The sequence below is a fragment of the Parasteatoda tepidariorum genome, chromosome 6 (genome assembly GCF_982258835.1).
Source record: "Parasteatoda tepidariorum strain Cologne lab strain chromosome 6, Ptep-v5.0, whole genome shotgun sequence".
Taxonomy (NCBI): Eukaryota; Metazoa; Arthropoda; class Arachnida; order Araneae; family Theridiidae; genus Parasteatoda; species Parasteatoda tepidariorum.
In genome coordinates, this window is record NC_141760.1 from 22,355,955 (window position 1) to 22,375,037 (window position 19,083).

Genomic DNA, 19,083 nt, shown 5'->3' on the forward strand with positions numbered 1-19,083 from the left:
TGGCACTTGACCTTAAAAAAACATCAGCGTAGGGTATACCGGGCAGTGGCACATATACTAGGTCTAGTTGACTAGACTTTTGGTAAATGTCTGAAATATATACAAGGTCTAGTTAAGTGCCACTGCCCGGTATACCCTACACTGATGTTTTTTTAAGGTCAAGTGCCATTGCCCGGTATACCCTACACTGATGTTATTTAAGGTCAAGTGCCATGGCCCGGTATACCCTACACTGATGTTTTTTTAAGGTCAAGTGCCATGGCCCGGTATACCCTACACTGATGTTTTTTTAAGGTCAAGTGCCACTGCCCGATTTATTTACGGAATTCTTTTCACGATCTCCCCCCCCCCTCACGCTCCTCCAACATGTACAGAATTGCTGGAACAGCGACCGATAATTGTCAACAGTACTGTGGTACGTACCTCTCTGCATAAAAAACGTTCTTTGAAGATAAAAAAAAAATCAAATCTGTCTTCTCTGTAAAGCCTAATAATCAATTCTTTCTTTTTTGATGACCCTATAGTTAAGTTTTTTTTTGTTTCAGAAAATCCCGCCAAAATTTTACTTCCGATGTTGGCGCTAAAATAAGGCGATATTTTGCTAAGCTAAAGCTCTCACCACCAACGTTTTCCCGATATCGAGCTCATTTTCCCCTTTCTAAATTTTCTAAGTCCGTTTGTATTATGGAATCGTCCTGTCCCTAGTCGCTTGTTTACAAAAATTAAGTATTGTAATAATAGAAAACCGTAGCCACTTAGGCTCATCCTTTGGCTTTAATTTATCTATTTTCATAGATTTAAAACCTGCTTATACGGACCAAGTTCTTAGACCAAGATTTATTGGAATCGATGGAAAATAGTTTTGCTTGGATCATGTAAGCCAGTGGTTCCCAAACTGGGCAGGTAGGTACTTTATTTACGTCGCACTAGAGCTGCACAATGGGCTTTTGACGACGGTCTGGGAAACATCCCTGAGTTTGATCCGAAAACATACCATCGCAATTTTGATCCTCTGCAGAGGGGATGGCTCCCCTGCTTTGGTAACTCGACAACCTGCGCTCGAAGTCGAGCGCTTTACAGGAGAACAGTTTAACGACAACCAATACCCCACACCCTCGGTTCCTGTATAGAATAGGCCTATGCAGGCTGATCAAACTGGTCACCCAACCAGCTTACTGACCGCAGCCAGTGATTCTTGACTCTGTTCTACTGGGAGCCGTGTCTTTGCTATAAATCCTCTGTGGGATCCTAAACTGGGAGCGATTTTTCCCTCAATGGGGCGATGAGTATTAAAAAGAAAATAAATGTAAACAATGTAACCAATCGTTCAGACAAAGAACAGCGAATTTTAAAAAAAAAAATGAGAAAATAAAAAAATTAAAATTTCTGAGCTTTTTCGTCATACTTGGTGTTAAACAAAGATGTCTTCCAGATCCGATCAGAACTAACAAATAGGTTGACCAGTTGCTTGAAAGCTTTATTGTTAATCGTGCTTTAGAAATTTGAGTAATCTTCGAAATCACAAACAAACGCGATTACATTTAGTCTTTTGCCAAATTATTCTAAACACTGTTATGAAGACTTTAGAAAAACATATTTATTTTGCTAATGCACCCTTAAATTTATTACGTAGAAAAATCGTTATGACTTTTTCCCCCATAAGATTGTAAGCAAAGCTTTAAAAATTTTTTTCGGTTTTAATCATACAAAATATTTGATAGCTATAGTAAGGGGAAAGAATATTAAGATTCGGTACATTTTCGAACAGCGAATTCCAAGCTATTGATGTTTATGCGAAAATAAAAATATTTTAAAGCAATATACAAATATATATATATATATATAATATTCGGTATATAATTAAAATATTAATACAGAATACTTATATATTCATTTAGAAACATACGCAAATATTTTTTTAAAATAAAACTTTCCATTTTAAAGTATTTTTTTTGAAACATGAAACTAACTTATAAATTATATAACATTTTATCGATATAAATAAAACTTATTTGGCACATTTACACACGCACTTTCTCACTATACAAAAAATTTTATCATACAAAATTTACCAGTAAGCAGAAAGTCTGTACTAATTGAGATCGTTTATCAGCACAGTTAAAAAAAAATGCAAAATTTACTGAAAAGAAAAAAAAACCTTTGAACCGAGAGGCCAGCATAAAACCGTTACTTTCGCAGAAAAATGTTATTTAAAAATGAGCATTCTGCTTTTAATAAGTTGAGCACTGTTATTTTCTTAAAAAGTGCCACTATAATTAAAAAAAATAAACATTCATTTTTGAATTAAGTACTACACAATACAATGTAATTTACTTCAAGTGTTATGATAACTGATAAATATATCATTTGATAAAATTTCCTTACAAATTTTGTCTAGACCAATTGGGCTGTTTATATATATATATTTTATACATGCAAACCATATGAAGTGTCAATCATGTTCTGGCTTAGATGGTAAATATTTAAATTAAGTTCTATCATAATATAAATTTTTGTGACAACATACAAATGACTTATAACAGAAAAATTTTCATAAGGGAATCATTAAAAGCACGATGAAGTTACCTTGGATATGTATTTATATGGACGAAAAATGCGACTAAATCATAAAAGAAAACTATTTTTTTTTTCAAATATTGTTTACAAAACTTGATTAAAATTTCAAAAAATGCAAATAAGTATTAACTTTTCAGCTCAAGTGTAATTTTTAGGTTGTAATTTATATATCACGTTAAGAATCCTGCATATGATTACAGCATGTATTAATGAACGTACAATTTAAAGAATATATACACATTTTCTTCACAGTGATTTTTGTAGCTAAAATGTAGTGCTAAATACAGTAACTTGAACAGTTAAAAACATTAAATTAGAAGGATCAAAAATAAAAAATAATTAGCAAACTAATCTTAAATATTAAGTAAAATAAAATGAGACAGGTAAAAAAAAAAAAAAAAAAACAGCATAAGTATACCATTCTGAACAATTAGAACTTTTATTAAGAACACCTAAAAAAAATAAGTAATTGTGTTTAGGTCTAACACATATTTTATAAGCATGCTTAGAGAAAAATAATTTCTTAATAACCCAATAATTTTTAATAATTTTTTAAATTGTTATTCAGCACAGTAAAAATCAAAGTGAATAATGAAAAGGATATATAAGAAGCTCATGGATCTTAATTATAGAAAAAATTCTCCCAACTTTTTCTAGTTTTCAAAAAAGAAAAAAAAATCCTGAACCAAAATTTTGAGAATACAGCAATTAGTGTTTTGAAAACATTTTTATCAACATAAAATCAATATTTTTAAATCTCTTTTAAACAAAAATTGTTAACAAAATTTATGTCCTCATTGATAATACCATAAAATAATTTTAAGGTGAAAAAAATACAAAAACTTGAGCATTGAGTTAATGAGAGTATTATTTATTTCAATATTTCTACAAATAGATTCAAATAAGTATATTTGTTTACAGACAAATTAACAGCACTTTTGCTTCCAATTAATCTTCATATCCATCAGGTAAAGCATTCACTTTGGGATTGTGAAACAAAGTGTGATTGCCATCACCCCAGGGAAATCTCTGGAAAAAAATTAATAAGAATTTAATTAAGAAAAATAATGATGAACACTTATTAATTAACTCATAATTTTTTTTCTTCTTTTCTGTCTTAGTAAAACTATTTTACTAAGTACCAATAGTAACCAGTAAAATTATAAAATACTTTTAGTATGTCTGGCCAAAGTTCTAATCAAAATTTTAAGGCAGATTATTAGGCCCAACTATTTGGGCAGAAGGGGTAAGTTTAGGTAATATATATATAGCATTTTGTAAAAATGTTTCTACATCTAATCATCGGATAACAACTAATATTGACACATTTCAGAGTTTTTAATCTTTCTTTCATAACACTAATAGGCTTATCAGCTAATTATAGATTATCTCAGTTTAGGCAGTTCTGTGAAACTAATAAAATTAGAAAACTAGAGTATCTATTACAATTTAAAAGCAAATGGCCAATAACCAAAATAATTAAGATATATGTACAGACACAAGAGTGGGAAAAGAGTAATGAACCTGAAAATACATAGCAACACAAATCATAAAAAAGTGAGTGAAACTATTTTGCGCAAAAGAAAAGGTTAAAATTATCTACATATTTATTTGAAGTTTTTTTTCTTCTTACTATATGTGTACATTGACAGTCTCAAACTGTTAAGCTTTAGATATATAAATAATGATTAAAGAGAAATAAAGTTAAACAACAAGTTTAGAAAGTCGGAAGATCTCATGGCCTGTATTTAATTCTTTTTACTTCAAACAGAGAAGTTTTATTGCTATAATAATTTAAAACATTTGTAGTTAAACAGAAAATTATATAGTCAATTCAGTTCCCTAAAGAAAAAAAAAATCCTCTATGACAAACATAATTAAAGTAAAAAATAAATTTCTTTACAATATACCGTAATATATATATATTAAGCCTCCACCTAAATTTTGACAAAAATCATGACGAAGTAGGGGGATAAACAGAAGCAAGAAAATAGCATAATTAATAAAGCAAAAATGTAACTCGATTTAATTAAATAAAAAACAAATGAAAGTAAAGTTAAATAATTAAATCGTGTTAATATGAGTGACTATGCGTAACTTTTAAACCACATAAATCAGTATTTAACAAAATTGTGTGATTAAGATAATGGATTTTAAAAATGCATGAACACAAATCGCAATATCGGATTTTTAAATCATTCAAATTTGAATCGGGATGTGTAATTTTCATATAATTGAGATTTGAATCGCAATACAGCGAAACTTCGGTTAAACGGACACTCTCGGGACTGAAAAAATTGTGCGTTTACGGGAAGGGTAGCCTAATAACGAAGTTAAACAATGTAAATTGTTTTAAGAATATTTTCAATGATATAGAAATAATTGAATAATCTACAATGACTATCTACAAGTATATTTGTTTACACTTTAAAAAAATTTTTTTTTACATAAAAATTATTTATGAAAAAGTTTGATATAAATATATAATTCTAGATGTAGCTACAGATAAATGAATATAATTTTTCGATGAACACAGTCATTCAAGTTAGACATATGATGCAGAATAGAAGCTTTTAGTCCTCAGTCAGTTTCAATTATTAGGCTTACGCATTGAACACCTACCCATCTCTTGATAGGAAATAAGGTTAATACCTCCTTGAAAGTTAACCTCCCGCGATTCACAGAAAAAGAAAACAATGCATACCTATAGGGCACAAGAACCTATGGAGTTGATATATTTACAATTGATCATCTTTCAAGAGTCTGAATTAATGTTTCATTTATATGAACACATCAGACTATATTTCTGTTCTCTTTTTTTTTCTTCCAGCTGTGTTAAATACAGCCTTAAAAATTAATATAAAAATGAAAGAAATTTTTAAAGGGGAAGAGTCATTGAGAGCATTTAAGACGTCATTTTAGCTTGTGGGGTCTCATAATCTGTGTTGTCTAGATGAAAAGATCAAAATATGCCTCTGTCCAATTTATTTCACATGAACAATATAATTTTATCTCCTTTCTTTGCAAAGATAAGGCAAGATGATAGGAGAAAGAGTGATTCTCTAGTAGTGAAATAGTTTAACAATATTTTTAGTTATAAATAAAGCAAAAAATTACATCCGTTAAAAATTATTTAAAGTTGCATATTTTACTTCGAATTTCCTTTCAAATTTAGGAAATCGGTGTCTGGTTTGAAAAGATAGAAAATATTGTTTCAAGGCAAAAATGACTGTCCGTGCTCGGTTATGAGAGTGTCCGCTTTGTGGAGAACGTACATAATGGCTAATTCATAGAAGATTCAAGGGATCAAGGGGAATTAAAAATATGTACGTATTGAGAGGCGTTCGATTTGTAGGACTGTCCATATCATGAGGTTTCACTGTATTTGATCTTTTAAAATCAAATACAGTGGAAAAGTAAGAATTTCCGTACTTGAATTTGCACATAGCGAGCGTCAATATTATCAAACTCAGAATGTGGAAGGTAGATAGGGCTTATTCGGTTTCGATCACTGGCCAATATTTGTATGAAACTGGGGGGGGGGGGGAGGCTTAATTGAATGAGGAGGCCTGTTCACCATTTTAGGATATATACCAAATTTTAATACACTGAGTTAAGAAGTAAACAATGCATTAAAAACAGTATGCTTACAAAAATTTAATTAACAGAAATATGTACAACAGTGGAAAAAACATATTCAGTTTTGGACATTTTTTCAAATTCTCATAAGTATTTATGAAGTTCAGAGGTTTGAGGGACTCTTGATAAATGACAAATGAAAAGTTTTGGATCAGCCTATGCCAAAAAATATAGCACTAAGCTCGTAATTTGTATCATTACTTAGATTATCATTTGCATTAACTGCACTAAATTTCGCAAACCTAGTCTAAATATTAATAGAATATGGACATTAATTTTAATTTTTTTTTGTAGCCGTATGTTTTTTTTTATAGAAATATTTAATAAAATGAAACAAAATGTGCTGAGTAATTTTTAATAAATAACAAAAATATAACTGAAAAAAAATCTTTATAAACTGCATAAGGTATAAGCATTTAATTTTTTAAAATTTTATCTTGAATTGTATTTGGTAATATACGAAAAAAAAATCAGATTTGAATAACTTGAATATTTCAAGTTTTTAGAGCTGTTCTGAGTAGTTTTTGTAAATTTTAAAAGAAAGCTTTTCTTAGAAATGTCATTTTTTAAAAATTCTTAGCAGCATACTTGATACATATATAATTTGCTGGAATGTGCAAACACTCCACACAAACATACTAGGAGAACAAACATTGAACATAAATTAACATCAAATCAAACATGTAACATAAAAACATTAAAAGATTATAAACATTTAAAACATTAGAGCATTGAAAATATTAGACCATAGAAAAAGCATAAAAAATATCAAAAACATAAACAAAAAGTTATTAAAAAGTCATTCAGTTTGCATGGTTTGTAATTTCATTTTGAATTGTTAAAAAAGACATTGGCATTGGACCATCCCCTGAAAGTATATTTTATTTCCAGTTTGTTTTTCTTACACCATCACAATTTGTTGTATGGAGAATAATCTAAAGGCATTGTTTGCTATTAAATTTAGTTTTCTGATAGAAAATGAGCTTGTGGAAAACTAGTTACCTTAACCTTTCCTAAAAAAAATACAAAAGCTATGTAAAAAAAATACTATAAACTTTTCCCATTTTTAAGATAATTCAAATTGGACATTCTTTAGAGAAAAATACGATTCAGAAAATTATGATTTTTTTTTTTATATATTTCCCACGTACAAACAGCACGAAAGAACAACTTTAAATACTATATCCAGCAGAATTTTTGTAGATTCTTTTTAAATTTTTAAAATAGTATTTTAAGTAAAAATAACTCCAAGAATTTAATTGTATATTTTTATAGTTACAGTAAGAAAATGCAAGGCAAAAAAATTTGTTTTTCATTATATATATATATATATATATATAAAATGCTTACGAAATCGTATGTTTACGCGTCCACGAATAGTTAAGCCGGGTTTATGAAATTCAGTGGAATAATTTCAAATTCTGGACTGCCAAATTTTTATTTTTTTGGGTAATTTTTTTTATAGTGGTAATTAAATGTTTTCATGTACAATCATTGTTTTAAAAGTTATCTTTTACACTGCTATATGTAAATGATTCAAAAGCGCAGATGAAACACCACTTTATTCCAACTCTTAAAATGACAAAATTACCATAACTTTTGAAAGCTTTAGTTGTTTGCCACTCTATATAATATTTTTCAAAAAGAGAAGTAGTAATAGGCAGTCCTGCATATGACAACCAAATTTATGTAAGTTAGAAGCTTATTGCACATTTTTTGGCATAGGGTTTTCAAAAACATTCTTTGTTCATAATTTATTGCTGGCCCCTCAAAACTCTGAAAGTTAATTGGTATGTATGAGAACACTTCTAAGTTACAAAAGAACTCTTTTAAGTATTTCTAAAGAATTGAACTGAATGTAGAGTTTAATGGCACAAGGTCCACAAAAGGACATGCTGCGCCAAACAATCAGTTTCAAGTATTTCTAGAGAAATTTGGAAAAAAAAGAAAAAGCCATAAACAGAAAATGTCTCTTCCATAGTAGTAAGGTAGTGTATGCTCACCTTCTTGCGAATACGCAAGTGTTCATAAGCAATGAATTCTGGCCTGTGAAAATGCTCCAAATGTTCCTTTTCTCCTAAGTAAGCATTGACCATGCATAAACCAACAGCAGGAAGTGACACAAACAGAAACAGCTTTTTCCATAGTTTAACACCCTCTGAAATAACAAAGAAAGTAAAAACAATGCAAATAAAGTATTAATACCATCTTATGAACCTTCTCTGAAAAACTTTATACTTAACGCAAATAATTATGCAGCTTTGATATGTTATGGTAAAAACCTGAAGTCTGGTAAATTCTCAGTTTTATCGAGATAGTCACTAATATAAAACTTATCTTAGTAACTTGGTAAAAGTCTGCTTTAATACAATTCCATTTCAGCTTTTTACTAAGCCTTTGATATAAAATCTAAGAGTTACCAACTTCTTAGGTAAATCCCAGGTTTTACCAGTAAAACCAGAAATTTACCACTTTTATGTTTTTATAGGTAAAAAACTGGAAATTTAATGAATCTTAGGTTTAACCTGTAAATTGTAGGTTTTGCTAAAGTGGCTTCATATAAGTCAAAAGTATGCTTTAATAAGATTCCATTTCAGCCTTTGCCATAAAATCTAGGAGTTACCAAGCAACTTTGGTAAATCCTTGATTTTGCTAGACTTTGGGCTTTTATTGTAACATATACTCACGTTTAAAGCAGGGTTGGGTTTTTGCCGTCAAAAACCTACTGTTTTCTTTAATGTATGGCGTACAGAAGACAATATATTATTTTCACGTAATTGCCTTTGTAAATGATTGAATAAATGAATGTTGTAAATGATTGCTATTGATTTTGCAACTATATACATGCATTCTTATAGAAGGATATACATTCGTATAGAAATATTGTAATATACTTATTGAAAATAGTGATACTTATTTTTATCATTATAGCTTGATTTGCAAAGGATTCAAAATTTTGCTCTTCTTAATTGTTAGAAATAAACAAACAAACAAAAAAGCTTGGAACTATTAATAAATTCAAGAACTAAAAAGAAGAATTTAAAATTTGGCATTTTTTAAATATTAGAAATAAGCTTAACAAAACTTTCAAAACTTATAGCTACTAACAAACTTTTAAGTCAAGAATGACTTGACATTCTTCAGTAATGTAATATGCCGAACAAAATGATGCTTGGAAATGTTGAAAATTTTATTTAGTATCCTAATATTTTACTTCAAATAGTATGTTTTGATATAATCATGTTGGGAAAATGCAAGAATCTGTTCTTAAATATCTTTTAACAACTTTTTTTCTAATTTTATTGCCTAAAATGAATTAATTTTAAATTACAAGCTGTTAAACTCAAATAAAAATACAGTTTTACCAAAACTATGGGTTTTTGACATGACGGTAAAAACCATGGTATAAACAGTCATGTGTCAAAAACTTGCCAACCCTGGTTTAAAGTATCCTTGCTTAATTAAGTAATCCATGGATCAGCTAAAATACTCACTAGAGATGGTCACTTTATAAAGTATCTTTAGAGATCGACACATTATGTACTACGGTAAATATAAATATGGAAAAACACATTACATTGATTAACATTTATAATAACTTAATTACTAACATAATAAATAGACAACAATGATGACAAACTTGAAACACCTAAATTTTTTAAAATTCAGTTGAAATTCTGCATTGATTGATTAATTTAAATAACACATAATGACAAGATATAGAGTTTGGTGGGGTAAAATGGGAATATGTTAAAAAATATTTTTTCTCCTATGACTATTATGACTGTGTTGCTAATAATTTACCTTATTGACTGATAACCAATATAGGCTACTAATTCATAATCTATTAATTCATTTATTTTAATACTAAGCATAACTTTCTACTCATTCATGTGCTTAGAAACTAAGTTATAAAATGTATATCTAATAAAATCTTGGAAGATATTCAAGTGCTAGAATAATACATAAAATTTGCAAAAACTTGCAGTTGTCAGAAGTCGACTAGAGGATTGTTATTTAAATTTAGGAATTACAAGATAGATAATAATATCGCTATTTAAGACAATAACTTATATATTTATGTGTTTAAAAAAAAACACCACAGAATATTTCTGTAGTTAAAATACTTTTAATTTTTTAAGTATTGTTTTAAAACAACATATTTGAAAATTATGTTATGCTAAATTTATAAAAATAGAACATAACTTTAAAGACAATAAGTTACTACTTAAAAAAAATGTTAGTATGCTGTTTAATCTTGAAATAGCTTACGAACAAGCAGGCGTTAAGGTAATTACAGAAAAGACTATAAGCAGCCTATAATAATAACGATTTGTATTCCATTATTTAATTTTCTGAACAGCATATGAATATGTGCTTTACTGCAAAAAAATTATAATAATAGACTGTTAATTGACAAATCAAAGAAAATTAGTGCATCATTGTTTGGGAATTCTATTTTATTGAACAAGTTCAAAAACCAAAAGAATTAACTTATGTAACTAAAGAATAGAATAGACAAATTACTTTCATAATCCTTCGGATTTGGAGGGTGCAATATGGTATTTAATCTAACAGAAGAAGTATGAAAACTACGAAATCCTCGAAAAGCAGCCATGTTTGTCCTGGAAATGACCTACCGACGATTTGTTGTTGTTCTTATGCTTTTTAAACTGAATTGAAGAGATTTAAAATTTAAAAAACTCCACAAAACGAAGCTAAAAATTGTTAAAGATTTTTGAAATATTTTTTAATTTAAATATGTACAAATATTTACAATTGTGGTGATTTTTTAAATTTCAAAAATGCAAAATATATCCACTTATTAAAATAGGTTGATAAAAAATGTTTTGATGAAATAACAATAATTTTTAAGTTTTAGCATGGATATATTATGAAATATCATTTTAAAATAATTACTTTACATTATTAAAAACACATTGTACTAGATTTTAATCGTAATCGTTCAGTTTTCTCCAAAAAATATACTAGCGTTTTTGCACTAAATAGTTGGTTCGTAAACTGTAATGAAATTCTAACCTATAGTTGGAAATTTTTAAACTTTTAAATTGTAAAAATGTGAAGCGTAATAATGCTTATTTTTTAGAATACCCTTATCACATGACAACAAACTGCATGACAGAAAAGAAAAAGAAACTATTCTTATTATTGTTTACAAATCTTTGTGACTTCAAAGGTAGTGTATAGCGTGAGGATGCCTGTGAATCCTCAGGAAACAGGATGACCCTTCCAGGCATGTTTTCAAGCATGCGCAGTATATTAATCATAATGAGTAACGCCTCCTCCCTGTCCTTCTTACAGACGTCTACAGAACAGAAAATGGCGCGCTCATTTCCAGAATCAAAGCTCATTTCAAATCAAAGCTTATCAAGAAATAATAAAAGATTATTATAAGGGTATGTAATTATATTTTATTCGAAGTATTGATTTTCTGCCTTTTCATTAGAAATATGTATTTCCTTAATTGTTGAATGATCATCTTTTTTAATTAATTAATGAACGTTGAATAAATAAAAAGCTTTGCAAGAATCTATGTTCAGTTTCTTTCCTATTTTCTTTATTTGATGTTAAATGTACAATGTAATGACTGGTGATTAAGACGTTAAAATGCAAAAATTTCGAACAGAAATCCGAATAAATTATTTATAGTTTGTAAGTGCAAATATATTTATGCAATCCTTAGTATTTAACGATCATTCAATGTAAAGAAAAGGCAGCATTTCATGTATTGAATAAAATATATTTACTGCTCATAATAAGATCTCTTTTGTTCACTCGTTTTTCATTGACTCAAGAGTCTTCACATGATTATTTAATAAAAAATACAAAAGAAATATTTCATAATCATAACAAAATGTGACCCAAGCATACTCGTGATACAATTGGTGTGACTAATATAAAGCATGTTTCCTTAATTAGACTAAGCAATAATGTAAAATTTGAGGCACTTATTTATTGAGTGTAAATTTTCCGTCATATTTGAGGGGAGTATGAGTTCATGACAAAGTAATGAATTTAAAAAGTTTGGGCCAATATTTTTAACTTCAATGCGAAATAGACTTGATTAAAATCATCGACAAAATAAGGAAATTTTTGCATTAAATTGACTAACATAATTCGAATTAATTAGCACATAATTTTTGTATTCTTTTCCCAAACTCAATGTATTTAATTACAAATTTACACAAATCATTTTAAAAATTTCTTATATTTCAATAACGCCTCTGTAGATGGCACCACCACTATCTTTCTATCTAAACTTTTTTTTAACTGATGCTTCCCTTCCCTTCACCAACCTTTTGAGAAAGGATACGCATGAACGAAAAACTTACAAAATAGGCTGTTTACTCGACAGCTGGTAGCAATAAATTATGAAAGATAAGATGATTGAGAGGATCCTAAATATTTCAGATTAGAGTTAAAAAAATTAAACTTATAAGCATTCAAAAATGAAAAGTATTTAGGTGCACCTAAAAAAAGCAATCACAGGACGTAGCATAAACAATTTATGTAGTTTCATTATAAATATGTTTTGTGATAAAAATTGTTTAAGATTTTTGCCCTATTGTTCAAGTAAACAGCTGAGTTTGAAAATTGAAATGAAATACATGAACAGTAAGAATAATTAATAAGTTCGAAAATAGGTACAACAGTTACAGTTGAAATATCAATATTAAGTTTTATTGTGATAATAATGTTGTTCGACTAACACATTTTTTCTTTAAACTAGATTGTATTTAATAATTATTTGCATTTTTTTCCACGTTTTATTCATTAAAAGTGATTAATTCTTACACAGTTGAAAATTCAAATATAACGTAATCTTTAAAAAAAAAAATTCCAATACAAATTTTACAATTTGTTTTCAACTTCAGAAATTCCATTTCCATCCATCTGTACACATGCCACATTTATATCAAAAATAATTTTTCCATTAAGTTTTGTTTTACTGATCAAAAAAAATTCCTATTGTCCATATTTTCTTGCTTCTCAATTACATTCATTATTTTAAAGTTTTGATGTGAAAAAATTCAAAATTGATATACTTTTCTAACAGGTAATTTTGTAATGGAAATGTTTACATCCTGGCTTAAAGACTGAGAATTAATATTATTTGATTATGTTTTAGACTTAGGTGCGCCCCCCCCCCCACAGCAAAAATTATAAATGCACTCAATCTTAGACTAAACACAATTTTTTGAAAAATATATTATATGAGACAAGAACACTGTGAAGAGATAATCGGGAATTTATAGTCATTCATTTTATTTTTAATTTATAATCATTCATTTTATTCTAATTTATAAAAATTTATAGATTTTAATTTAAATTATTTTTATATGAATTAGCAAAGAATTAATAATCGCGATGAAAAGGCGAAATTTAGAAAAGTACATTGTTACTGAGTAACAACATTGAATTCATCTATAGTAGAGTGTACTACCATTCTGAATGAAGGGCTACGTTCCAAGTATTTGAATAGATTAGATATAATTTTAATGTAAACATAAGTGTTTTACACACAGCTCTTTTCATCAGTCACTAAGTGATAAATTTCTATTAAATTAAACTCTTTTAAATAATTATAATTCTTTTTATTATCTTAATTCATTCAACTAATTCTTTCTTTTTTATCAGTTAGCTTTGTAATATATTTGCATAAAATTAAATTCTCTTAAGCATTAACAACTGAAGAAAACCAAAATAATACTCTCATAAATAAAAATATTTCCTTTTTATCAAAAATAAATGAATAAATAGATAGATTTATCGAAAAATATAAACATGGGGAAAAAGTGACTGTTTTATATCACATCAAGTAACATAAAAGTATAATTTAAAATCAATTAACTGTAATGTTCTTGAATGAAAGTAAAAATTAAAGAGATAAATATTTTTTGAGAACATAACTGCAAAGTAAATATTTTAAGTAAAGAAATCGTATGGGGTAATTTAAATTTTAAAATAAAATTTTTAAAAAAAAACACGCATAATTGCTCAAAATGAGATTTAATATTAATTTAGGATTAAGTTCTATATATTCTTAACCTTAGGACATTGCTAATTAGTGAATTATAAGAGATTTCATGAATATTAAATCATAAAAGTTTTTTCTTCTTATTTTTTTAAACTACCAAAAATTAGAAATTAAGCTCAAAAAATTAAAAACACATTAAATCCTACAGTCGAATTTTGCGTTTTGTAATAATGTTATTGTATTGAAAAAATCAAAAAAGGGAAATAATGGCTATTTTAAAAGAAAAAAAAAAGATTGTAAAATAACATGCTGGATGGACGATGAAATCGGCAGTAGTAAAACACATCAAAATTAATGATTAAAATGCCTCGAAAGTTGCAAGTCGTTTTATTGCCGGATTAAAAATAACAGGATTTTTGAAACCCTGTGGAGAAGCCTAGCAATAACAGTTGAAAGAACAATAAAAAATCTCTTAGATTTTTGATGAATTTGGCACAAATCAAGTGCATATTCGCGATTTAGTGTCGTGTTAATATATATTAAAAGTATGGTATTTTCAAAACCATGAGAAAATGCGTATTGCCGAAAACAAGCAATGGAAAAATAGCCTGTTTTTACGATAAGACTGACATAAATAACGTACTTCAAATGAGATTATTACTTGCCCGATTTGAAAGTCTCGAGCCGTTATAATATTGCATTTAAGAGAACGGACAAGAAACATTTGGAAATCCGACTCAGGGGGGTGGGGTAGCTCTTGAAAATTTTACTTCCGATAAAACGCGATCGAAAATAACTTGAATTATCTTTGAAATGGACTAAAATAAAGAGCTTTAAAAGCATTACTAAAATTCGAAATTCACGCATTAATTCTGCCGAGGTAAAATTATCGGGATTTTAAAAACTATGAAAATTTGTAGTAAAAAACAACGAAAAGAGCTATAAAAAAACAACAATGATTTAGATTTGGCGCGTTCAAAGACTCATTTGCAATTTAAAATTCCTAATCTTTTTTTCTTCCTTATTTTTTTCTTCCTTTTTTTGTGAAAAAAATTTATAGTTTTTATTTTATTCATGTTCTTATTTTATTTATATGTTTAAGAAAGACCGCAGGCCGTAGAAGGCTCATCAATATAGATGAAATTTATTAATTCTGGAATCGTGCGTCCTTTAAACCTCGTGTATTCTCCCCCCCCCCCCGCACCGCGGTGGTAGATGAGGTGTTATTAGTTAAAATAATTAGTATTTAAGAACATTTGTTATTTTATTTCATTTACTGAAGTGTGTATTTGCATAAAACAAAAACGGTGGTTTATTTTTTTAAAGATTTGACAGCTGCAAAGAAAATGCCATTTAGAATGCTTTAGAACATACAAGAGCATTTCATGTACTTTTATTTCTTCTTCTTTTTTAAATTCTCTTTGGCGCCTGGGGTCCCAGGCAATCAGGGGGGGGGGGATTAGCTCTTGAAAATTTGAGTTCCAATTAATTGTATTAAAACAAAAATCTACGAAGAAACACATTGCCTTGTAAATCTTTTAAAATAAATATATTATACTGAATAAATAGTATATATATTTTTTTTTTCAAATTGTGATACTCAAAAAGTGACCGGAAACCAAATTCTCTACATTTCAATGAGGTGTTTAGGCACTCAACTTTCATTTCCTTTTCAATTTGCTCCCCTCTTTTCCTTTGATTGTTCGCACTTCCAAAAACATCATGAAGTCCCAGGGGCGCCCTTGGGCAAGTAAAAGGAACACGGACCATAAATTTTACTAGTCTAAAAGGCTATTTATAGAAAAGCGTGTCTAATTAAAAGAGTTCTATTCGATTGGTTTCTGTTAGTTGATTTAAGACTGTTGGCATCGTTTTTAGCTATAATCTACATCCATGTTAGTTTATGGGAGAAGTAATTTTCATTTTTTCTCAAAAACTTATTACCGTCTGACATCTTAATATACGTATCATATTAAAAGATCTCATTAAAACTTAATCACCTAATGTTTCAAATTATTTTAAATTGTTATTATAAATTTTTAGAGCAATATCCATGATGTGTTTATGAAGTTATTTTTTTAGCATGAATAGCTAAAAAAATGAACTTGAAAAAAAAAACATAACACAAAAAAACATAAATACATAATTGATTTCTGTTGCCTACAATAAGAAAAAAAAAAAAAAAAACTTCTGTGACTGAAAATTTCCACATGAGCACTTAGGGTGCCTTGGGTGAAGTAACTTTGGGATATCTAATTTATAGTTTTGAAATCAACTAAAATACATTCAATTCTAGAGCATAGCAAATTTTTTTGATATCAAATATAGACAAAAATTTTAAAAACATCCCTAGAGATTTCTGATAGAAATTACTTGCGAAAAACATTTTTAGAAGGGGAATAAAAAAAAATCTGAAATCAATTCTTTAGCTATACTATATAGAAATTTCTAGCTAGAACTTATAATAGTCTAGCTATATTAAGTTCTAGTTATAACAGTTATAACTCAGATTCGCTGATTATTATAAAAAAGGGGACTTTAATGAGATATTTAATTCTTTTGCAGTGTTATTTTATGTATTTTTATGAAATATTTTCTTTAACATTTCTTGCAACGTAAATCATTTTAACGATAAATTTTACAATATAATAATTACTTATTTTAGTTTGGGCATTTTAATTTATCGTTTTAGTTATGTTCTAATATATTAAATGACATTAAAAATATTAAATATGCATGAGATAATTTTAAACTATTTTGTAATAATATATTGATCAATATTTTACTTTATTCTAAATTTAATATTTGTTTTAGTTTAATTTTTATGAAATTTATTTTGCTTATAAAGTTTACTTTAGCTATAGAACGAATAGTTTAAAATTCTCAATCATGTATAAAAAAAACTACTCTTGACGTTTACTTATTCACACTTTTTGCTTGGCTATATAGGGGCTATCGGAAGACATTAGATACATTTTTCGATCTAGTTTTTCATGCTTAATTGCATGAGATAAAATTCAAGTGTGTGGCATAATTGGTTTTAAAGCTGTAAGAAGTTTCTTTTAAATAAATATACTTTATAAAAAAAAAACGCATTTTAAATATTAGTCCATTAGAATAAGCAAGAAAAAATGCATTGGGAACAATATTTATAATTAAATACGATTAGGAATAAGCAGTGTAAAATGCATGAATAAAAACTTAAAACCCTCTATTCGATTCCTGTTACATATCTCATTCTATTCAACACACATAGGAGGGGACATCCTTTTTTTTTCTTAGAAAACTGTTAGTTTATTTTAAGTATTTATGCATATACGTATGCATACGCATTCATATTTGTATATCTATACACATGTATACATATTTATGGATACGTAATATGTTTACGAACGTAATATGTATACGTATGTATATTTATATATAAATGTGTTTATAAAACTTAAAGTAGACAAACAGTTTTCTAGAAACAAAAAGTGTGTAAAAATTTCTTAAAAAAAAAAAAAGGTCGATAGATAATGCCCTTTTACAATTAATATTTTCGGAGATATCAATAGTTCCTTCTCAATGTAAATATTTTTTAACTTTTAAATAACTATTTTTTAAAATAATTTAAAATCAAAGATCAGGAACAGATAAATTCTAAAAAAGAAAAAGCGAAACGAATGACGCCAACCGTTACCAAAAATTCTAATTAAATAGCATTACATAAGCTGAAACGTAATTTGCCTTTTTCAGGCAGACACTGCAATTGTCTATCCATCGACGTTGATCATTTATGTTTTGACGTATAATGCGGTTTTCGGAATTTTATGTTTTTAATTTAATTTAATTTAATTATTTAATTATATTTAATTTAATTATGAGCATACGATTATTTTAAGAAATTTCATATTTAAAAATTTTTATAGTATTTAATTTTTTAATATTTTAGAATTTATACAAGCAGAAATTCAAATTTGAACCATTCGAATTCTTGGCTTCAAAAATTCATCATTTTACAGCTAATATTTTCACGTTCAAAGCAAATAAAAAAATAAATTTAGAGTTAAAATAACTCTTATAAAACTTATTTCCGCATCAATAACACTTTCAGAATATTCCTGATATATTTCACTAAAATGGGCAAATTTTCAAATTTTACTGTACCCTTGTTTCTCTACGGGGGCGGTGGGAGTATGCTGAGGGGCAGGGAGCTTGTTTTGGGCTGTAGGGGGGCGTTGGATATGTTATGGGCGGTAGGGGGGCAATGAGCATGGTTAGTCATTCAAATTTAGTTTTGAAACTCCCAAATAAAATTATTAAATTAAGATTAATTTAATAAGTAAAATAAATCTTAAATTAATATTAAATGAAAAAATAAGAATATTCGATACATCATTTGCACCAGCAATAAGACGAACTTGTACGACACCTTTTCTCCGTTTCGAAACAGTATTGCGCAGCGCATGAGTCATTTATTTTTGCCTCTGATTTTTTCAAACCATTTGGCGTATGGTTCTAACTCATTTAAGCCGTTTGGCGAAAATTTATTTCTTATTTCTGGGAACGGCTTATTTATTTTGAATAAATTTTTTTTTTTTTTTACTATAGAGCAATAAATTTGCGGTTTTATTTTCATCAAATTTAGACTGGCACAGACCTTCGAGAGTTACATATTCATTAGATCTATTTTTAGATTTTAGTGCGGGGTGACTACTGTGTTCTGAACTATTGGACGGATAGGCGTCAATTTGATATTCATATTCGCTTAATAACTTTAAATCGAAAGTGCTATGCTGTTTAGTTTTTTTTAGAGTAAAATCATTATTAGAACGAGAGGAAATTATTATTATTTTTTTAAAATTCGAGTGTATTCCATTTTTGCT

The 19,083-nt window shown here is 27.9% G+C and overlaps 1 protein-coding gene across 1 annotated transcript; it reads right to left on the minus strand.

Annotated features, from left to right (window-relative positions):
- Window positions 1–3,427: 3,427 nt before the first annotated feature.
- On the minus strand, window positions 3,428–11,403 carry LOC107440774 (cytochrome c oxidase subunit 6A1, mitochondrial). Its single transcript, XM_043042435.3, has 3 exons — window positions 10,744–11,403; window positions 8,220–8,374; window positions 3,428–3,606 (listed from the first exon to the last, which is right to left on the minus strand). Exons 1-3 carry the CDS (start codon window positions 10,832–10,834, stop codon window positions 3,526–3,528), a joined length of 327 nt encoding a protein of 108 aa, XP_042898369.1. The 5' UTR covers window positions 10,835–11,403; the 3' UTR covers window positions 3,428–3,525.
- Between the last annotated feature and the right edge of the window lie 7,680 nt (window positions 11,404–19,083).

Coding starts and splice junctions, on each gene's coding strand:
- LOC107440774 (XM_043042435.3), bottom strand. CDS start 10,834: ATGGCTGCTTTTCGAGGATTTCGTAGTTTTCATACTTCTTCTGTTAGA. Junction 8,375..10,743: donor AAATCCGAAGGATTATGAAA/GTAATTTGTCTA, acceptor TTGTTATTTCAG/AGGGTGTTAAACTATGGAAA. Junction 3,607..8,219: donor ACTTGCGTATTCGCAAGAAG/GTGAGCATACAC, acceptor ATTTTTTTCCAG/AGATTTCCCTGGGGTGATGG.